Here is a 24,835-nt window from a genome sequence, read left to right on the forward strand (position 1 = left end):
ATTCTAATGCCGTTTGATAGATTAAAATGTCTCGAAAAATACCCTGTGGATGAGCACAGTGGCTCAACTTTACTGGTGGTAGGAACTCTTGTGAGTTCACGCGGTACCACCGCCCTGCCTATTTCTGCCGTGAAGCAGTAATGCGTTTCGGTTTGAAGGCAGCCGTTGTAACAATACTGAGATCTTAGAACTTATATTTCAAGGTGGGTGGCGCATTTACGTTTTAGATGTCTATGAGCTCCAGTAACCACTTAACACCAGGTGGTCTGTGAGCTCTTCCACCAATCTAAGCAACAAATAAAATAAAAACGTAGTATGGATGAACTCTGCTCCTGTAGCGAGCGGTGCGGTGGTAAAAATGAGATGACGAGATCATCTCAAACAATTCCTTTGACTAAACGAAGTAATTTTTCCAAAAACATCCCACTCCACAGTGCGATGCAAAAGATAATCAACTGGTTTTATATTGATCAATAAAACCCTGGGAAAGTAAATGCAATATATGGATATAATTATTATCTTTCACTATTTCTAAAATACACGGGTTATCTTAGTTCATTTTCTTCCGTAATGCTAGTAATACAACCATTTCCTAATAAGCACGTACGACAGGCTAGACCTAGTTTTAAAATACTCAAATGATTTGTAAAATAATAATAAAAATAGCAATCAATAAAAGATCATACAACAATCCCATAAACGGCGAACTTTATTTAACACCAGATAGACGGTGGAAGTTTCAAGGAAATGCCATTACTTCTGAGCTTTTTCTCTTTTTTTTTTCAGCCGCAAGGAAATCGCTTAAGTTAACTCGATTAGTCGTGAAACTTGCCTTGTGCCCCGGATTACAGAGATAAAACTTAGTTCAGATGCTCCTATTAAAAGTGAGATTTTCGAAAAGCATTATTATTAATAATGCGTTTTGAATGTAGCGAGCTTTTTTTAACTTTTTTTTTTCCAGACTGCAACTTTTTAGTTACGCAGTATTTGGCTCTTTCGCTTGTCTTTAGAACTGGTTACTAATGGAGGAGACAAAACATTTTGTAACTATTTATAGCATAGCACGATAATTGTCAATAACAGCCTTGATATTTTGTCTTGATTGGTTTCATTTATCTATATATATAAAAATGAATTGCCGTTCGTTAGTCTCAATAACACTGAAGAATGGCTGGACCGATTTGGCTAATTTTAGTCTTGAATTTTTTGTGAAAATCCAGAGAATGTTTAAAAGGTAGATAAATATGAAAATGCTCGGAATTAAATAAAAATAACAATTTTGTTTATCGTTTGATGCGTCCCCCGTCGGACGGATTCCTTTTGTTTGTTTTAAGTTTATTTTATACAAAAGTTTAGGTTTTTTGTTTGTCGATTGAGGCACTGCGAAGTCTGCCGGGTCAGCTAGTTTGTAATAAAACTAAACATGATAATTCCCGGTGATATTAAAAATAAATGTAGTATTTGAAAATCGCGGTAGAACGTGTTGTAGGTAATATTTTTCTTATCTATTTAACAAATAGTTTTCTTTTCGTTTTGTTTTGTTTAATTGACCATGAATGGGCTTTATGGTTTTATGGTTATTAATAAATAAATTAGGAAACATTTTTTCCCACTACTACAAGATAAAACGCTAATTACGTTTTTGATTATCTTTGTCAGCAGACGAGGGTACGGGCCACCTGATGCTTAGTAGCTACCAGACCGCTGCCTCCCAAATGTGATGTTACGATATCTACTTTCATATAAAACAGGGTAATTAATAATGCGAGAATACCGTCAATGAACTGCAACAAAATTCGAAAATCATAATAAATACAAACGTAATATAATTCATAAAATATCAGCAATGCGCATCGTATAAATCGGAATGCGATAGCGGCGAGGAGTGATTTATATTCAGAGGCAATTTGGTCGCGCTTTTTACGGCGGATTCGTTATCATACAGCTGTGCCGAATTGTCGATATCGATTCGTGATATCGATACTTTTTCACGTGGGTGGTACGCTCTGTTGAAAATAATATCTAGTTCCATAGTTTCATTGGTGTGTTGAGTAAAATAAATATGTCCTTGATGGTGAAACTTTCATTTTTTGATAATCACTATTACGACTGTCCCGGCTAACGCTTACAAAGAGCTAAAAATGAAACACTCAAAAAAAAAACAAATCTTATTCGGTTTTCAAAATTAAAGAAGACCACGAAAATAAAACTTAGTGCACACCGATAATATCTAGTTCCATGGTTTCGTTGGTGTGTTGAGTAAAATAAAAATGTTCTTAATGGTGAAACTTTCATTTTTTGATAATCACTATTACGACTGTCCCGACTAACGCTTACAAAGAGCTAAAAATGAAACACTCAAAAAAAAAACAAATCTTATTTGGTTTTTAAAATTAAATAAGACCATGAAAATAAAACTTAGTACACACCGTATTTCTTTAAGTTTTCGAAGTTTCGTAAACTTTACAATTTGCGTGGCCGTGCTGAACTAAAGGGAGTTTTCGACGTTTAAGATCGATAAATGAATCAAATCACACACGAAAATAGCCGTATAATATAATTACTAATGATAATTATATTATATTTATGTTTTGAAATATGGGCAGATGAATTCGTTACCTATATGATATCAATGATTGTTGAAACGGCTAACGAAATGTAGCTACAAATTCGTGGACTGACAAAAAACTCAGTTCCCAATGCTCGGCATGATAGGGATCACAGATAGGTAGCCAGTAATCAATGCAACTAAGATCGACAATGTTCTAAATAAATAAATAAAAATTACGACAAACGCGTACATTAGTCATTTAACGTGGTGTTGTCGAATTAATTGTAACCTTTTTGAGACCAATTGTAATAATCAGATAAATAATGTGTTCATAAACAAGTAATGAAAATCAATATGCTGTAGATAGCGGCTTAAATAATATTAAGACATTGTTTTGATTAGTATTGTAAATGATAAAATGTTGCGTTGATAAATATCACAAAAATGTAGGGAAGACGCCGTAACGCCAGAGTATAATTAAATGGTGGTACGTGAACAGAGTCGTCTCAGTCTCAGTCAGTGTCAGTCAGTCTCAGTCGCAGTCAGTCAGTCAGTCAGACAGTCAGTCAGCCAGTCAGTCAGTCGGCCAGTCAGTCAGTAAGTCAATCAGTCAATCAGTGAGTCCGTCCGACAGTCAGTCGGTCAGTTGAAACGAAACTGTCGGTTTACCCTGTGAAAATTATTTATTGAGGTTATGTATTGACTTTTAGTGCAATAAACTCAGTTCTACCGAATATGAATGATGACTGGCATCGTCAAATATATTATTGAACCAATAAGAATAAAAAATAAAGTCCGTCCGACGTCCGATTTTCATATTTACCTACCTTTTAAACCTTTTCTGAACTTCTACAAATAGTTCAAGACCAAAATTAACCAAATCGGTCCAGCCGTTCTCGAGTTTTAGCTAGACTAACGAACAGCAATTAATTTTTATATATATAGATAAATTAATTAAAGAAAAAAGTTCTCGTAACAAGATCCTCGCGCGTTACCCGATGCTCGCGTATAATTTAATCGTTCGATATTCGCAGTGAAAGGCTTCCCTTTCGCGCAATTAACCACCGAGTTTAGCGCTACACTTCCGGCGTCCTTCCGCCCTTCACGGTGACTGGCGTATAAGGATATTGATTAATGTAAAAAAAAAAGAGTATGGGACGTTATGTCATGAATAATTTCTGGATGGGGAATATAATTCAAATAGGGGGACTATCTATTGTATTGTAAATTGCATAGCGTTTCCCAAGTATTTATATTATCGTACGTTAAAATATATTTAATTTTTAATAAGTTAAGTAGGACCTCTTGTGAGTCCGCACGGGTGGTAGGTACCACCACCCTGCCTACCGTGAAGCAGGAATGTGTTTCGGTTTGAAGGGTGGGGCAGCCGTTGTAACTATACTTGAGACCTAAGACCGTATATCTCAATATGGGTGGCGCATTTACGTTGTAGATATCTATGGGCTCCAGTAACCACTTAACATCAGGTGGGCTGTGAGCTCGTACATCCATCTAAGCAATAAAAAAAAATAAAAAAAATAGTTTCAGTTTCATTCGAGACTTCAATGAAATACGTCCATTGGCCTCATTTATATCGACACGAAAAGCGAAACGCTAGATATACATGGCTTAAACTTTTCAAATTGAACATTTCAAATAATTGTTTCGTATGTGGTAATATAGAATAGGGATCGCAGCGCAAAAAATAAAACTTTCACTGTTCTAAAATCTCCTGTTATAATAATAATAAATAATTAACACTTCTATTACGTCTTGCTCATTTTTCAACCGTCTTCGCCATCTTCCAATTCTCTGTCATTCTGTCTGTCATTCTCTTCTCCCTTTCTTTCCGTTTTCTCTCACTCACATCTTAACGCTCCGTTCCACACTCTTTTCATACGTTCCGTTCTTACCAATCCTACAGTAATAACCAAAAACTCAAGCTCGAGAAGCTCAAGAATCAAGAAAAGAAAGAAAAAACCCAAAAATGGAAAACAGAAAGTACAAAGCAAAACATACGAATCCGTATTCTTTTTCGTTTGATGCTGAGTCATAATAAACAACTGAGTGTCATTTAAAAACAACAATAAACAACCTAGATAGAAATATTTATACAATTATGTTATATAACACGACAGCGTTTGTATGGAACAGAGTCGCTAACGACGACCGCTGCCCGTTAAAAATGCATTTAAACATTTTTCCGCGAGGCTCGTTTGCCATTAATAAAAACCGTATTATACAGTATTACTTGGGAAATCCAGGCGTTTCGCCTCGGGATCGGGTATTGTTTTCTACCACTTGAGATACCGGTGCCAGTCCGGAAAACGATAATGAGCGAGTACTTTTCTCGTACCGCCTCCGCTCTCAGAACGGGGTCGGCCAACAAAATGTATTGTGTGCTCATTCGTGAAAAAAAAAAACGCCTTCGGATTGCACTGTTAATGAGAACGCACTCGCTTAAGTAATACGGATTATTATTCGGCTATAGAAATAGTTGTAAATTTTAAATTTTAAGATACTTACTTGCCCTTGCTCATGAAAAATACTGACAGGCACACAGCCAATCGCTATTTCCTTTTAGAGGTGTCCCAGCAAAACATTTTTTTTTCTTTTTTCTTAATGGCCAATTGTTTATTGCTTTATTTAAGCCTTACTTAAATAATATCGTGAAACATAGAATTTACATATGAATTATTATTGAAAGTAAAAATGTTATGTGTGTAAATGTGAATGAATTGCTCTTATTAATTACATAATCTGTATGGTTTAACCAATTAACATAAAAAAAAATTATGTAAAATACGTACTGCCGATGTGTTTAAATAAAAGAAAAATCGGTTTCAACGATCCACTTATATTTCGGTTCGATTCGATATTTCTCTGAAATCGCATTTGGATTCGATAAATAAAATTATAACTTTCAAAAACGGAAACTAATCAAGTCCGAAATCTATCCGCGGCAATTCCCAGGCGCCGCTTCCTTTCACTGGCGTTTGAAAAAAAAAAGGATCCACAAGCCAACGAGTTTTATGCCCCTATAAAAAATTTATGGCGGTCCGTGCAAGCGCCAAATTGAATATCAAATCAGCACGTGAAGTTTTAGGCTAAATTTAATGAACTGAAGTGGGTACGTGTTTCCGTACCGCCTTCCGGTCGCAGGGAGATTCGATATTTTCCTTGTTTTATTTCAATTATTTCGTGAATACGCTGATGCGAGTTTTATAGCCCTCAGTTGAAAGTAAGAGCAATGAATCGATTTGATTTATTTCACTTGTGTTTTTATCGATTGTGCAATTTCATTTTGTAATTTTGATATTAGACATGAGATAAACTTAAAGTATGTAATATAATTTCCAAATATCGTTATAAAATTTATTCGCCTGTGACAAATTACCCGAAAAGAAAATAAAAAAAAACAACTATGGATGAATTGTCTTTCAATAATTCAGTTAAATCTGTAAAATGTTTGTTTTCATCTTGAGTAGTTAGACCATGCTAGGGCTCCTTTTATTTTCCATTTCTCTTAAGCAATTACATTCATAATATGATACAATTTGTTTTTGAAGTGTAACTATACAAAATCCTTGAATTTTCACAGAGAATAATTTCAGAAGGGATCCGAGCTCCGCCTAGACTGTCACCAAAAAAGCAAAATGAATCTTAATTTTATCTGTGAAAGGCATATTTCAAGATGTTGATGCTTTCGTAGTTAATGTAGCGGTGTAAGATAAACGGCACGATTTCGAGATCGTAAGATACGCGCATATTTATGAGCGCTCAACCCTTCAAGTGAACAAATCATATTCAACTTGTAACCGAGTTGAATAATACGGCTCGTGAGTAAATAAATTAGAAAGGTTCAATTAAAACTACTTTTACGGTTTTCTTACATTTTTATTATCATTATATTTTATTATTAAGCTATATTGCATAGCTTTTAACGCGGGCTTTGAGCGCGGCGACCGAATCAAGAAATTCCGTAACGAGAATAAGACCTAACACCCCAGTCCGCCATGTAGCTCGCGTTCACCACATTCACACGTTGCGCTTGTGTAGTATTTGTGAATAAGCGCGCGGCGTGACGTCGCACTGCATGCGCATCATGAAAAGTCTGCCCACCTCTCTCTCGCGAGGTCTAGCTTATGAACGTGAAGGGGTTAATGTTTTGCTTTTGTTAATGTTTATAAATATAGCGTGGTCTTATTTTTATTTATTTTGAATATTAAATTATTATTGTCTGATTAATTATAATTGCACAAGCTGATAAAAAATGCTATGCAATAGCTTTAACGCGGCAGTCCCCGAATGCCATTAGTTTTACTCTTTTTTATTTTTTATTTATTTTACGAACTGAAAAAATTACGAATTCGGGCTGGGTATAATATTTATAATAAATGAAAATGACAAGCAGATAACAATGACATTAGAAAGGTTATAATATCCATCTTCATCAATCGGAGCTCATGGATAACGTGCACAGGGTAAATGGCGCTTATGAAAATTAAAATGAAGGTCGTGTTTAAACGCATTTCTGAGCAAACATCAAAACAGTAAGCAATTTAAAAGGAAACGAAAGGAACATTCATTCTTATCGCACAATAAAATTAGAACCATAAATTACCAAAACAATGATGATGTAATTTAAATTAAATATTTTCTCTTCACTAATTCAGTTAATTAGGCGTCTCTGTTTTTTTATGAAAAATTACTGCGTTGTGTGCTTCGTTTTCCTTTTTAGGTAACCGCGTTGTTTTTGTTCTTTTTTCAAACGTCACAATTTTTCTAGAACAACTTACGTAATTACAATCCTTACATCTTTGTTTTTTAAAAACCTAATCTGAAATACCTAACTTAAATATTATTTTCGAAAACTTTATAGCGTTTAGAAATAGTTCATGTTGCTCACAATTATATTTGTATATTAATACGTGAAGCAAAAACTTTGTATCCCTTTTTACGAAAATTGCGCGGACGAAGGAGTATGAAATTTTCCACACTTATAGAGAATATAGAGAAGAAGTGCACAATGCTAATATTTTTTTTAAATAATGCTTAAAAGATACATTAAATCAATAAAGAAAACATTACACACACTACATACCATGTATTTGACGCACACGCGCATGCATACTATTTATTGTCAAACTTTTGTTCTTGACGTCTGCTGTCAAATTGAGAATAGATTAAATATTGTTTGTCTTTGTTAATATTTTTATAGTGTAGTCTTGGCGAAATTTGTGATTATAGAAGTATAAAATACAATCATAATAGTGTACAAACTTACAATTCCAATTAATTATAGTCGAATTTCGACTACTGCGGGACCTCTAGTATTTGTAAATGTCCTTAAATTTACTTTCACTGTTAGATAAAACTGGTAGACGAGATGCTCACGTTATGCTAAGTGATCACCTAAGCCCATAGAAATCACAATATTAATCTTACTTTGAGATAGCGAACTCTGGAATTGATAATTTCCATTCGTGACGGTGACCAGTAACAATTAAAAACTAAATTAAAAACTGTTTGAAGGGCGGGGCAGCCGTTGTAACTATACTGAGACCTTAGAACTCATATCTATGGCGTCTTTACGCTGTGGATGTCTATGGGGTCCGGTTAACCACTTAATCAAGTAAATCTTAAAGTAATGGTGGTAGGACCTCTTGTAAGTCCGCACGGGTAGGTACCACCACCCTGCCTATTTCTGCCGCAGTAATGCGTTTCGGTTTGAAGGGTGGGGCAGCCGTAGTAACTATACTTGAGACCTTAGAACTTATATCTCAAGGTGAGTGGCACATTTACGTTGTAGATGTCTATGGGCTCCAGTAACCACTTAACATCAGGTGGGCTGTGATCTCGTCCACTCATCCAAGCAATAAGCAATAAAAAAGATAAAAAAATCTATATTCTTATATAGAAGGATCGTGCTCATGACTCACCTGGTATTAAGTCATTGTCAGAACCCATAAAGCGAATTCCACCACGCAGCTTCCTCGTTTTCTGTTCACAAGAGCGTCATGGATACGATTAGAACAACGTCATTAATTATAACATGCAAACGCGTGATAAGGCTGCTGCAAATCTAATTTGAACCTAGTAAATAGGAATGTAACACAGTGCAAACAAAACGTCCTCAGAGCCGAGCCGAGTGAAACAGCGTAAACGAACTCAAGACGCGGCACATCGCTACTCACACTTTTGTCATCTACCACTTGACCCACATCCTCTACATGTCTCCTGTAACAGGAACCGGCTACCCTTTCCACGTTCAACAACGCGACACTTCCAAACAATAACACTCCATAAAAACACCGAAATACGGATCAAATTCCTCTGAACGATCATCGCTCAAAGGCGACTCCCCACGCAATTTAACACTTTGTTTTTTCTTCAAACATAGCAGAATATTCAATGTCGGCGGAAAATGAGTTGGCTACCGTATTTAGCGATTTCATACCTAAGCTCGTTGGTTATAAGTTTCATATTCAAACGACAAGGGATCGTGCTGGACTGAATATTTTATACGAACAGGCTCACACTAGCGGCAATAATACATGTAATCTAAGCTGCTGGAAACACGATCTGTATATTCACAAACGAAATAATTTAAAAATTCATAAAAGGGTTACGTGTACGCCCTACTTGTAGGAAGCTGTGTTTAAAAAAAAAATGTACGGAAAGCCATTTTCGTTGATGTTATGAGCATGAATGAATGCCAAACATTCAGCCTCTGACCTAAATTTCGAGGCTTTGTATTAATTAAAAACGTTTTTTCACGCACGGTTCTCACATGACTCATAAGGCGCGCGCATTTTTTTCGGAATTTTGATAAACTCACTCTTAGTATTATGAATGTAAATATGTGTGTTTAGGAAAAAAAAATTAACTTAATTAATGAATTTAATATAATATAGTTAATTTAATTTAATAAGGTATAAAGTATCTAATCTCATGATTTCGTTAAAATCAAAAATTGAAAATAAAAAATGAGTATCTTTCAAAATACTTCAAGACTTTCGATAGGCAGCGGCTTGGCTCTGCCCCTGGCATTGCTGAAGTCCATGGGCGACGGTAACCACTCACCATCAGGTAAGCCGTATACTGGTCTGCCTAGAAGGGCAATAAAAAAAAAAGACTTCGATGATGATAATACAATAACCACAACACTATACTAGACTAAGCCGTAAAAGTAGTTTTAGTTATGTCTGTAACTCTCAAAAACCGAAGAAAATACGATTTTGTTAAGTACTTAGGATTAGGTTATATTATTAAGCCTTTAGAATATTTAAAAACAAAACGCGATTGACCGTGACCGCGAAAACTGTGAAGTATAAGCCTATCACACCTCATTATTAGTATATCAAATTATGTAACAATAAAATATGCGTGAATTTACATATATTTATAAGTAACTAAATATTCAAATTGCCTATAAAATGCTTCACTATTGACAGTCTTTAAGAAAAGTAAAAATTGAAAACAACGTTGGTTTTATTTCAAAACTTTAGTATAAATCGATGTTTTCGTGGCCTAATAACTTTACCATCAACGAAGCTGTAAAAGTCATAGCGAACCGTATGCAGAATGGTCGTTCACAAATAAAATCAGACGGCAAAGGATTGTTTGTATAACTTTTACTGGGAATTTGTTGTGCGTTAATTTAGTTAATGTTGCCGACTTTGGGAACTTTTAATTGGTTTAATAATTCGCGTTTTCTGATCGTCTGTATAGGTAGGTAGCCAGAAATTGTTAACTTTTTCAATTATCGTTACTCAAGTTCGTTTGATTGACGGTTTCTCTTGATCCCTCCTTAGTATGTTTTATTTAACTAATGTGATTGTTCAAAATATTTGTTAAATTTTATCATTTTATTACACGGATTTAATGAAATTTAAAAAATTATCGAAATTCATTTGTAAATATAGAGGTTGTTCTTTCCGATAAAAATCTCTACTTCATACTATTTATTACAATTATATATTTTTTATCTTATTACTAACGTGGTTTTATTAATCCAAAATGAACAGTATTCGAAGACAAAATAAGACATAAAATACAAATAAATTTTAATGGGCTTATTTTTATACAAAAGAAAATACACACTCGCTAAATATTAACATTATCCTGTCACTCTTCTTAATGTTGTTTTATATCAAATATGATACATCGTATTTGCTTTTTTGCGGTCTAGAGAATAACTTGTATTATACGTTTTTAGCTATTATTTTTCGAAGATTTTTCGAGAGCTATTTTCAAAGTAGAGAGCAGTATGACTAATCTAATATATATGATTGTTTCGTGAAGTATGTATATTTATGGACTTCGTGCATTAATGATTGAAAATTATGATTATATTATTTACTAGTAGTAGGGTATATTGACGGGCTGATATTTCTGCCGTAAAGGAGCAATGCGTTCCGAATTGAACGGTGTAGCCGCTATGCTATAAAATTAACAATTCGCTCTCACGCCTCCAGGTGGATGAAACATTCAATAATATCAGGAGAATCCACAAACTAAAAGATTATCAACTTGTAATCAGAATCAGATTAAATTTGTATATAATTTTTACGAAATCAAGACAAACGCTTCAAAATTCACATAAGTTTAAAAACCAATTCCGAACATGTAAAAACTAAATAATAATCATGAAATGCGTGTAGGTTCGGAAACAATAACTAGGGCACTTATAACTTCTATCCTGAAAAGGCCACACGAGGTTCGATATAAAAACTTCCGCTGGGCCGTACCCTTTTCGCTTGCGACACACATTTAGGGTATTTATCAGGCGAACTTTCCCATTCCCAGTAGTGCCCCGGTTTGCTCTTTGTTTCTCTAAATTAAACCGTAATTAGTCAGGGTACGTAGACCGGTGATTTATGTATGTTTTTAAGGAAACTAGACCCGTACTAATGTTATCAACCACGCAATGACCCTTGTGATTTTCACGGTGTCGTGTGGAAAAACAATCCCATGTTATTTTCATTGCATTTATTTTATCTATGCTAGGTGAGATTTGTTTGCAGTGAATTAGATCTGTGCAAGAAAAAAAAAAGTCACAAATGATATTTTAAAATTAAAACTAATTCAGGAAGTATGTGTATACTCGTATTTATCACAACAATAAATTTAATCAACGTACATAATTGGAACAAAAACGGCTATCAAGCTCATGACAATACATCATAAAATGTAACAGAAGTTAGAACCCCGCGTAATTTGACAAAACGTCAACGGGTCATTAACCCCGTTGACCGATCTGCGTCGGCTTCGTTCATTGGAACAATTCACTCGCGAAATTAAACTGTCAGCTTCGCGTAACATTGTTTATTCGTTATTAAGTAACATACATATAACGTGTTCACGATCAATGCTCATGTGCGTGTCAACTTAATAATGCATTACTGAATTAAATGTAGGTATCATGAAAAACATGGACACAAAAGTTAATGACAGCTTCGAAAATAAGATCGAATGAACATAACCAAAAAAAATAATCACGTTCCATGATAAATGTTCAACTCTTTCATCACTATCGAAAACTACTCAGAACTTCAATAAAGGTTCATTATGAGAATAAAAGATAAATAATTTCTGAAATTTACACCTTCAATAACCATTGTCGTAGCAGGTCGTAGCAGAAATCGTAGAACATACGCGTCTACGTATGTAAATTTCTACACGAAATTGAAGAAATTGCAAACCATTATTAATCCTAATATAAAGTACTAAGCGAACTATAATAGGGCAGAGTCGGGGCACAATTAAAATTCTTTTAATTAATACTGTCCTGATCATTAGCGACACGTGAGCGGACTGCTATACAGGGTGTTTATTAAGCGATACAATCTCTAATTATGAATATTCAGCGGACGTTACGTGCCCTCGTGTACTCTGCAGCATTGTGTGCAGCGGCAATTAATAAAATACGTAAAAATGACCAGCAAAAGATTGGATGCAGCAAAACAGTTGTTTGTTTGCATTAACTGTGATTAAACCGAATTGTAATTATGTATGTATTTAAAAAGTCAAATTTCTTAATCTTTCATACATTTACATGGACATATTCGCGTACCTAGGCATTAATCCTCAACTTCACCTACAATTTCATTCGTCACTGGTGGTAGGACCTCTTGGGAGTCCGCACGGGTAGGTACCACCACCCTGCCTATTTCCGCCGTGAAGCAGTAATGCGTTTCGGTTCGAAGGGTGGGGTAGCCGTTGTAACTATACTGAGATCTTAGAACTTATATCTCGAGGTGGGTGGCGCATTTACGTTGTAGATGTCTATGGGCTCCAGTAACCACTTAACACCAGGTGGGCCGTGAGCTCGTCCATCCATCTAAGCAATAAAAAAATAAAAATACTTATCGGGGCATCGGGAGCTTGGGTATCGCGTATGATTCTTTTTTTGTGTGTCAGCAAAGAAATCCATAGTGGGCGTTGAACTTCAGGAAACGTTGTACTATGAATACTGCACTGCATTACCATTTTAATCAAACAGACTGTTAAATTATTCGATCAATTAAAATAATTATAAGTGATTTAGTGCCAATGGGTTTGAAAATGACTATCACGTGCGACCGAAGTCAGCAAGAGAATGAATGACTTAACATTTGGTCGCCATCATGCTAAGTCTATTCTCTATGCTTGCCATGACAAGCGAAACTCAATTCAGTGTTACCCGCTCTAAATTTAAATTGCCATTTAGTCGATTACAGGATTATTAATCGTTATCGAAATAACAGAATAATTTACCAACGATTATAAAAATAACAATATTTAATTAACTCTAAAAAATATTAATACATACTATACTAAGTAATAATAAAACTGAACACTTATACTAATATTTAATATAAATCTTACGTGTCGTCATAATTTTTTTATAATTACGACAACAAGGATCTAATTATCAATAGTATGTACTTAGTGTAAAAAAGATTCTTTCGATAGCTATATATCTTGCTACGACATCTCGTTAGCGCGATGGATCACGTCCTCTATTAACGACTACATAAACTAATTACCTTAACCCTTTTAGTGCTGAGCTTAATTTCAAATTTTTTTGCAGTAATTGCAAAGGATTTTTGAAAAAAAGTAGCTTGTAAAGCTTAAAAAAATACAAAAATCAATCCTAAATTCACGTCAAATTAATTTAATATGGTTATCTATAAATATTATTAACTCTTTTAAAAGGCTATATATGGGCGCGCTAAGAACCGTCCGTACAGGTCGATACCTAATATGTACCTATAATCAAACTGCGCGATTAGTCGGTATTCCGATGCCCCGTACTTTATACGCATGAATTGAGAGTCCATCTATCGATGGTTCGCGCTCAAAGGGTTAAAAAATACAATTCATTCTCAAAAATATCCAATTTATAGCCACATTACAACATCTCGGAGAAAATTACTATAATATTAATCAAGGATCAATTTTGATACATAATATGTATTTTTTTTTATTTAGAAATGTAACTTATTGCCGGTAGCCATCACAGAACACAAGATATTTGACAGATGCCTGAATATCGCTTACGACGTTTTCAAGATAAGATTGCATATATACAAGTTCCGAACAACAACATTTGGACCGTCGGTCTACCGAGCAATATCACCTACTCGGTGGAAAATTTTCCTTCCGAATGATAACACAGCACTAATCAAATAAAAATTTCAAAGTCTACTGACACTCGGGAAGATAATAGCGATCTTAACAGATATGAGATTTATGTGGGATGTCAGTAAATATAGTCTAAAAGGATCTAAACAAGATAAACATTGAAATTGTTCGTTAACACACAAGGCATCGGGGCCTAAACGATAAGATGGCTGGTGTACTTGTATCGAGTGATGCGATCGTGCCGGTGTTCGAATCCCACAGGCAGGTAATGTTTTTTTCTAATTAAGTCGTGTCTCGGGATGAGTGGTGGCATTCAAATTGTGATGCTCAGGGAACCTCTTAACACCAAGTGAAAATTAAAATACATACACTATGCGCTGGTGACATCTCCACACCAGATAGGCGGTGAGCACGAATCTCTAATCTCTAAATCACGAATCTAGGGCTTATGTATGTACAAGCACGTCATCATCATCATTCTCCCGCCCTTCTTCAAGTCACTTGGGGTTGGCGCAACATGTTTTCTCCTTCCATACTCCTCTATCATATACAATTTCTTCACTCACTCCCTTCTTAGACATATCGTCTTTCACGCAATCCATCCATTTCTTCTTAGGTCTATCTCTTCCTCTAGAGCCTTCCACATTCATAGTTAAAGCTCTCTCACCACAAAGGCGTGAGCGTGACAAATGTCAGATTCAATAAAAAAATATATATATATTAGTCCTTTTAATGCCAAAGTACGCATATCTATAACGTTTATGCATTATTACTATACATATTTTCTGTTTCAAAATTAGGGGCGACAACAAACAATATGTAATAAATAACCTAACTACGCGACGTTTAGGAAATTAAAATTGAAATGTTCTGTTGGTATGAAATAGTGTTTTGTACAAATGGAGTTTCTGATACATGTTTATGTGTCGTGTGTTAATTGAATAATTCGTCAAGGGATATTGTTATTGAAGAGATTTTAACGGTTGTATTATTTTCTTATATATATAAATCTCGTGTCACAATGTTTGTCCTCAATGGACCCCTAAACCACTTAACCGATTATAATAAAATTCGCACACCATGTGCAGTTCGATCCAACTTGAGAGATAGGATAGTTTTTATTTCGATTAATTGTCGCAATATTTATTAATTAACAATAAAATATTTCTTCTTTTGATTTTTGTTATTAATTGTAAGTTTCATAAGTCTAAAACAGATGGCGCCTTAAATCAATTTTTACAGACAATTGTAATACTGTCTGACATTAATATCTCATAGATGGCGCTGTGTTAAAAATACCAACGTTTCCCATAAGCTACAATTTAATGGCATAAACACCACATGTTGCTGAGGCTAAAGTATAAGTGAAACTTATTTCGTAGTAAACGCAATACAGTGAAATTCAATTATTGTTATTTGTCAATTTTTGATATAAGCATAGCGGGCCGCGTGTTATTTAGAAACAAAAACCTTAGCCACAGCTACGTGTGGCCGTGTCTGCTAGTTTTCTTATATATATTATAGTATTGCAATTAGATTAGAATAAATATTTATATTAAATAATAAACACGATTAGAACTAGCAATAATTACCCCGGGTAATAAATACTCTGGGTAATTCAAGATGATGCACTAGAATATTCTGAATTACCACGTTTAGCTGCTAACAAATAGACTTGCTACTGATATAACTTCTAAAGTCTTTAGACGATCATTTTTATCATAATTCACAGATACATTTTCAAGTAAATAAACCGACTCAGTATTTTTACGCTACACTATAATTTCCATTTAATAGTCTCCATTTGTTGCATTAAGAACGGTATTTATAACAGCTGACAGCACACAGACGCTGTCTCTGTCTAATGCATATGAAGGAAGAGAGAGGAGTTTAATTAGTTTAGGTTGCACTCATGTGAGTTGATCCTATTACACATATTATATTTCATTACAATCGGACTGAGAAATAGAGAACAAAAGCCACTTGTTTACGTACAATCTCATAAACTACATAGATTTGCATGTTTGATATTTGAGTACAATCGTAAAATGAAAATGAATTGTATTTTTAAATAAGCTTGTAATGAATCTTCAATAATCTATATATATAAAAATGAATTGCTGTTCGTTAGTCTCGATAAAACTCGAGAACGGCTGAACCGATTTCGCTAATTTTGGTCTTGAATTACTTGTGGAAATCGAGAGAAGGTTTAAAAGGTAGATAAATATGAAAATGCTCGGAATTAAATAAAAATAACAATTTTGTTTTTCCTTTGATGTGTCCCCCGTCGGACGGATTCCTTTTGTTTGTATTGAGTTTATTTTATACACAAGTTTAGGTCTCTTATTTATCGATTGAGGCACTACGAAGTCTGCCGGGTCAACTAGTAGCTCAATATATTTATAGAATTAAAGAATCGAATGATAAATCGCGCTACATAAACAGGCCTATAACTTGCAGAAAATAAAGCTTGTACTGTTTATAATGACGCGGCTCCCTTCACTACGACAATATCGACAGGCAGTAAAGTTCGCGTGTGGTCAGTAAATAACCGATAGTCGCGTTTATCAGTGCGAAGCAGCCGCATCCTTTAAATTATGACCGTCCCGTAGGGCGCCAAAAATCACAGAAGCCTACGTACGTAACGCAAAGATAATGCCGTAGTTGTGTTTAAACATGAAATATTGTGAACGGTATCGCTCATCCTTCGGCGGTTCTGATTTAAGCGGTATTATTTTTTTATGATTTCAAGCAACTTTATTTACTGGAAAAATGTCGAATATTTTACTGGTGGTAGTACCTCTTGTAAGTCCGCGCGGGTAGGTACCACCACCCTGCCTATTTGTGCCGTGAAGCAGTAATGCGTTTCGGCTTGAAGGGTGGGGCAGCCGTTGTAACTGTGCTGAGAACTTAGAACTCAAATCTCAAGGTGGGTGACGGCATTTACGTTGTAGATGTCTATGGGCTCCAGTAACCACTTAACAACAGGTGGGCTGTGAGGTCGTCTACCTTCCTAAGCAATAAAAAAATAAAAACGTATATTTCTAAGAAATATCTACATATATTTATTTTTATATCGTCTACCTCTTTTCCTACTCTTTTGTTCTAAATTTTTCCACAATAACTTAAATAAAAATATTTCTCAAAGACAATTGTTAAGACACTGTACGCTTATTGTTCCGACCTAATTGAATCTGCATCTGCAAGTATGGCGGTCGTTCCTTTAATTTAGGCAAGTGTCACAGGAGCGTCAGCAAACAACATTCAATATAAAAAATAAAAATATTTATTTGAATTTATATGTTAATTTTCAAGTATAATGATTGTGCATTGTCCACTTTAATTGAAGCAAATTTAGTACTTTGAATGCTATCTTTCTTTTTTATAAATTATAAAAAAAAAATATTTCTCATCGTAAAGCAATAAAATGCACTCACTACCTATATGAAAAAGAAGTAAATGAAAACGAAAACAGATATACTCTCACACAATTCGCGCGAAAAAGCCTAACCTATTTTCGTGATACAAAGAAAACAACCGGATATTGCCACGTTATTCCTAATTTAAAAAAAAAAAGCCTTTCTTGTTTTTTCGCTGACCGTATTCATTCCGGAACCCCGGCACGTTTATCTCGGCCCGTACTTCGAACGGATTATTCTCCCTTTGTCGTAAATTTTACGACTTCAAAAATTAGTCGCCGTGAGCTGACTAGACCATCCGGAGCACGCCTACTGGCAAATTGTTTTCATGTTCTGGTCTGCGGATTGCGATAATGACCGTAGAGCGTGGTCCTGTTCTGAATTAGCCATGATTTTCAGTTTCCTTTAATAAATCACCACCATATATCAAGTTAAAGAAATATATCACCAAATACAGTAATTTTTAGAGAGATAAGAGAATAAGAGATTTATTGAGATCATCTACTACAAGTTTGTTTCTACTGTATAGTGTTATGGTTAGTTTTAGTTTTATTCAAATTATATCAGGATCTTAAGATTGTCATCATCATCATCATCATCAACAGTCTATAGCAGTCCACTGATGGATATAGGCCTCCCCAATTCCACGCCACTGGGCACTATCCTCGGCATCTCTCGTCCAGATTTTGCCAGCTGCCTTGTATAGATCGTCACTCCACCGAGCCTGGGGGCGTCTTACACTAAGTTATTTTTTTTTTATTGCTTAGATGGATGGACGAGCTCACAGCCCACCTGGTGTTAAGTGGTTACTGGAGCCCATAGACATCTACGACGTAAATGCGCCACCCACCTTGAGATATAAGTTCTAAGATCTCAGTATAGTTACAACGGCTGCCCCACCCTTCAAACCGAAACGCATTACTGCTTCACGGCAGAAATAGGCAGGGTGGTGGTACCTACCCGCGCGGACTCACAAGAGGTCCTACCACCAAAGGAAGGATAGGATATAGGAAGTCATAAATTTTAAAGTGATTTGCATGGCACAAAATAGTAACGATTGGGACAAACCCTCAAAACTAACCAACACTCAATTGTAATGAAAGCAAAGTAAAAAATAATTAAAAACGTTCACGAAAATTTTCAACGCTGGAGGTTGTTTATGACCAATCTTTTGCGTCGGTTTAATAATGCAGCTGTAAATTAAAGCTTTAATATTACGCGAAGCCAACGCGAACTGTTCGCATAGCTTCACATCGTTATTGGAATATGGAAAAAGTTATAAGCGAAGTGAATTATTATAATGACGACAAAATTAACTACGCAACTTAAGCTGCAACCGAAAATGGAGGTGTTCTTGTTTCAAAGACGACTACATCAGCTCTTTAAGGCGTTTAAGTGGTGTCTCAAGTTAAAGAAATGTACCCTGAATTTTGCTATACCGCTACTTTTAATTTTTTATTGCTTAGGTGGGTGGACGAGCACTTAGCCCACCAGGTTAAGTGGTTACTGGAGCCCATAGACATCCACAACGTAAATGCGCCACCCACCTTGAGATATAAGTTCTAAGGCCTCAAGTATAGTTACAACGGCTGCTCCACCCTTCAAACCTACATATTGATTACAATTATTAATTTAGTAATAAAATTTAGTTTAAAAACTAAATGAAAAGCGCTTATATAGCAATCGAACTAACAATTAATTTTCATCTTATTTATCCTCATAATACTATTCAGGATATTAGAGTGAAGGTTTAAAATTATTATACATATTTATTACCCGCAGCCCTTGATGCGTGTGCAAATTTTCAAGTTAAGCGAACGTTTCAAAGTCGATGAAAATGGCTTATCAAAGTTTCCGTTACATACATACTAAACTAAAGAAGAAAGAGGGTTATTAAAGATTGGTGAGGAATTCAAGTTATTATACATATGGATACTAGTAGTATGGTAAAAAAAAAAAAAGTTTGTGCATTAATGATGGTAAAGTGCCAGTGGTGCGGTGGAAGAGCGTGCCCGGGTACATATCACCCTGCCTATTTTTGCTGCAAAGCAATAATGCGTTTCGATTCGAAAGGTGGGAAAGTCTAATACAAAGTAACTGAGATTTTGCCTTCCGGTCTACGAGCTTCGGTAACTACTAAACACCAAGTGAGCTGTGAACTCGCTCACATGTTTATGCGTAAAAAACGAAACATAGTCATAGGACATGTATTTAATACGCTTTTATATGTATTAGCTTCAGCCGTATGTATGTTTGTAACGGAATCTTTGAACATAATTTTGACCCCCTTCAAAACGTCGGATTAACTCGAAATTTGGTATACTTATTAAGGACCGATGACAGTTCAATATTAAATAAAAAATTGAAAAAAATATATTGAAAAAATTGAATTTCAACTAAAAAATAAAAAATAAATAATAGTTGAAAAAAACTAACAAAATACGCTTTTATAGAAAATCCAATTAAAAAATAGAATATAAATTTTAATAAATTTTAATTAAAATTAGTGTAAGAAAAAATGATTTTATTGTAAAAAAAGCGTGGGGTGCTTTTCAGGATATTATTTTTTAAACTTATTATTAGAGTAAATAACAGTACACTGTGTAGATAAAACAAAAAATAGGACAACTCAAAAAAATCAATAAACCAAATCGACAAATAAAATGCATCTACTAACTTAACAGTTTCAACTGTAAATCCACAACACTGGTCGTTACAATGCCTACCATTCAAAAAGTTTGTTAAAGCAACATTTGATCCGCTCGTAACTTATACCATACATGAACCGTTACGTCGCTACGTGATTTATCGCTCGCCACGCCATAGTAACTTATTGCCAACGTTTATGCTGGCGAATATACTGCGAGGTCGTGTATATAAACAGTGTAACATGTCCAACATATGTAAACACAAATCAAGAGTAACTAATAACTTGTAACCAACATCCAATATATATTATACGTTTTAACTTAGTATAGGGACTAATAATGTGTTATAACTAAGAATTACCCATTATTTCTGAACTAAATGTCTGAACTAATGTCACTTTAGAAATTTAAAAAAACACGTGTGGGCCTCGGGGACTGCCGCGGTAAAGCTATTGCATAGCATTTTTATCAACTTGTGCAATTATAATTAGACAATAATAATTTAATATTAAAACAATAATAAAATAAGAACACGTTATATTTCTAAACATTAACAAAAGCAAAACATTGACTGTCCCCTTCACGCTCATAAGCTAGACCGCGCGAGAGAGAGATGGGTAGACTTTTCATGATGCGCATGCACTGCCACGTCACGCCGCGTGCTTATTCATAAACACTACACAAGCGCAACGTGTGATTGTATTGAACGCAAGCTACATGGTAGATGGAGTGGGGGGTGTTAGGTTTTATTTTCGTTATGAAATTTCCTGATTCGGTCGCCGCGCTCAAACTCCACGATAAAAGCTATGCAAAAGCTTAAAAAAAATCTTCTCAGCCGTTTGCACCTGGCAGAGTGGTCGTAGTCATGATTTCTGGTGGTGGTGCGGTCCACAAGACGTTGCCATTCCTGTCATGCCGCGGCTCTTCCTGTGCACTCGTTGACGGGACCGTTTAGAGCTGCCTTTATTTGGTCGGTACCTTGTAGCGGTGTACTGACGCGCGGTCTTGTACCTGCCCTGCACCACAAGGCGCTCAACTGCCGTCACCCCGTCGCGACACATGCCCGAAGCCAAAGAATAAAAACATGCATAAACCGCCCTTGAATTACATATAGTGCCGCTAAAACAAAAGTCTCATCTTCCTTCAGTAATGTCTTACATAGTTGTAGCATACAAATAACCAGATTCTCAATAAGTGAGAACTGTGCTAAGCTTTCTATAAGTAGTTAGTATAGTAGTTTTCCAGCGGCTTGGCTCTGGCCCTGGCATTGCTGATGTCCATGGGTAACGGTAACCACTCACCATCAGAAGGGCCGTATGCTCATCTGCCTACAAGGGCAATAAAAAAGTTAGGATTTCTAATTTAATTATTTATACCTATAATTTATACCTATTTTTCGAATAAATATTTCTATTACTGTTACATTAAAGTGATTAATGTATTTGCTTCCCAAAAAAAATATGTCACAAACGGAAAAACGCAACTTTTATCTTTGTACAAAAAAAATGAAAACGATATAATAATATAATATGTACATATATTATGCAAATCATTATTTTCATAAATCATCCTTATCTTCGTAAATATGTTTTATTCTTGTAACTTTTACTTCGTACACATAAAGATAACAGAATAACATTTCAATGTTTCTCATTCTGTAATACATAAATGATTAAAGGCTGCTCTTTCGCTGATTCCTTTCATAATAGTTCTCTGCAGTTCTTTTTCTTTTGCTCACAATTTCATTTCGTTGAAAACTTAGACCGGGAAAAGGTCAGTACGTATGAATGTTTGCATATTTAAAACCCAGTTCGACCTTATTTTTCTCGTTGTAAAGGTCGCGCCGAGATATTTTTTTGGGAATTCGCCTCCTGACAGTCGTTTTACGGTTTTATATTCAATTTAGCATACAATAGTCCCGGTTACTTCATAGAATGTTCATAGTTTTACATAGTGAGTGATTTAAAATTAATTTAGTTACTGCTTTTTAATCTCATAATGATTACCCAGAGCCCAATAAGAAATTGGAATAAAATACAATATTTTAAAACCGAGTTCTACCTATTGTTATTAATCTTTAACTATTATTTATGATATCACTAAACAAATATACATTTTTTGTTGCAGGTAAGCGAAGTTATTCAAATATTACTGAACTAAGAGGAATCACCAATTACCAATCACCACCACAAATTTGAAGCACGTAATGAAAAACATATTACCGAAAAAAAATACTCAAGCGTGTTGGTTGAATCAAACTTCATTTTATAATATTCCAATAACCGATTTTATATAAGTACATAATCACAAAAATTAAACAGAACTAACAAACAATAATACAATAAAAATAATCATTCTTCTGCAACTGGGGGTTCTGTTTCTAGGACATCTTCAGCTTCTTGTGGGTTATCGTCTGCGACTACGATATTAGTTTCATCAGTTAACTGGGCATCTGTTGGCTGCTCATCTCCTACCTCTGTAACAGCAGGAGTGACTGTTCCGGCAGTACTATGTTTGCTCGGAACTTCCTCTTGAATGGCCTCAACTTTATTTTCAATGGGCACCTCAGTTCGAAGCTTAGGAACCTTGGAAGTAACTTCTTTTTCCTTTTTTTCGGGTTTTTCCTTTTTTTGCTTCCTTTCCAATGGTAAATACAGCTTATAATCTTGTGGTAATTCTTCTTCGGTATAAAGCCTTTCACTAAAGTATATTCTTCTTAATCTTGCATTAGCATGAATTTGGACTCGCAATGTCTCTAGGAATTGAGTTCCGTAAGCTCTCCTTGTAAAATCAGATAAATTAAATTGAATCTGATTCCAACCTCCGGATAGGCCAATCGGCATGGTGGTACAGAAAGGTTTTATTTTAGTTGTCGACTGAAAATTTGAGATTCGGAACCTTCTTCTCATATTTTTGTCATCTAAAATCGTAATCTCAAATGAAAAGTACCTTTTTAAATTCTTGATTATCATGACTAAAAATGGTAATTTAATACCTAAGACTTGATCATTCCTTGGACATCTTATGAAAGTAGTCGCTACATTTGTACTCACGATCTCCAAGACTACTGAATTCACTTCATTATCAGTCAGCCTTTTTATATGGCCATTTTTCACTTCCATATCCCATAAAGCCAGAGGGTTCGATCCGCAACTGTAGAATATTGACAGCAATCCATTTTGGTAAGTGTTTTTGAACATTTTTCGTAACTGTGGGGCTAATAGTTTTGAAATATCAAATCCTTATGACGTTGTCATTTGTTATAATAGTAAGACCATAAACATTTATTGTAAAAAGGTTTTTTTTTTTTTTTTTTTTTTTATGATTGAAGGATTACTGTTGGCCCGGAGGCCTTTCCAGTTTCACCAGGACAGGTGGGCGAGCAAAGGCTCAGCCAGGAGGGGTGGGATTTGCTAACAGCTACCCGAGCGCCTCCGAAGGAGACCTAACAGCTCAAGAGCAGCTGCTTCGCGAATGAATCTACTACCGGATCGGAATCGCGACCCGCTGAGAAGATCCGGCGAGAAACTCAGCGAGCTGATTCATGGGTTAGGTTGCACGGCGAACTCTTTGTCGAGTTCGACGAGTACGGTTACCGAGGTCCCTAAGCCTGCTCCTAGAGCTGAAGGCGTCTAGTGCGAAGGTTATTGGATCTGATGGATCCGTAAGGACGTGTCTAGGGCGTCGACGGTGACTGGCTCCTGCATGATCAGGATTCGGGGAGTAGTCAGCGGCAGCTACGATAAGGCGATTATCATGACGCATAGCCTTATCGAAATACCGTTCCGACGCTGACTTCATGTATTTCTGTATAGATTCGAGGCCCAGGTCGTCGTGTAGGTCAACGTTCCTCACGAACCACGGAGCTCCGACGGCTAACCTGCAAAAGCGGGATTGTAGAGATTGAAGGGTGTCTATGTGCGTGCGGGCCGCGTGAGCGAACACCACACTCGCGTAAGTCATGACGGGCCTTATGCAAGTTTTGTAAAGTGTCACCTTGTTCCGAAGGGACATTTTACTCCGCTTACAAATCATGGGGTAGAGTCTACCGAGAATAAACGCGGCACGGTCACGGACTGATTTTATATGCGGGCGGAATGTCACCGATGCATCCAGGGTAACGCCCAGGTACTTGACCTTCCTGGCCCAGGGTATGGATTGACTAAAGAGAGTAATCGGGGGTGTGAGATTCCTCCTCCTAATACGGGAGGAAATCCGTGTGGAGCTTCCCCTCTGAAAGAGCACCGCAGTACTTTTCGCTGGGTTGATGTCTATGCGCCATTTTCGGAACCACTGTCCTAGGGCTAGGGCTGCGCTCTGAAGCTTCTTCGCGATTAGGGACTTGTTTCTACTGGAATAGTAAACAGTCGTGTCGTCGGCGAATAAAGCTAAATGGGTCGGCGGCGACCGGGGAATATCGTTAACGAATAAGCTAAATAGGAGGGGTGAGAGGACAGAGCCTTGCGGGACTCCAGCTGTGAGAGGTCGTGGGGAGGAGCGGGTTCCCTCGACTCGATATCGAAAAGAGCGGTTCGACAAGAAGTCCCGTATGATGAGCACGAGACTATCCGGCACACCCATGTTGA

General features: G+C 35.9%; 2 protein-coding genes across 7 annotated transcripts in view; one reads left to right on the forward strand and one right to left on the reverse strand.

The window, feature by feature from the left end:
* The window catches only part of LOC101735585 (semaphorin-1A), a 502,867-nt gene that overhangs the window by 265,914 nt on the left and 212,118 nt on the right, over positions 1 to 24,835 (forward strand). The window lies entirely within an intron of this gene.
* On the reverse strand, positions 22,513 to 23,511 carry LOC101735955 (cilia- and flagella-associated protein 20). The gene has a single exon (XM_062673840.1). The coding sequence runs from the start codon at positions 23,447 to 23,449 to the stop codon at positions 22,601 to 22,603; it is 849 nt and encodes a 282-aa protein (XP_062529824.1). The 5' UTR covers positions 23,450 to 23,511; the 3' UTR covers positions 22,513 to 22,600.

The sequence above is a fragment of the Bombyx mori genome, chromosome 19, assembly GCF_030269925.1.
Source record: "Bombyx mori chromosome 19, ASM3026992v2".
Lineage (NCBI taxonomy): Eukaryota > Metazoa > Arthropoda > Insecta > Lepidoptera > Bombycidae > Bombyx > Bombyx mori.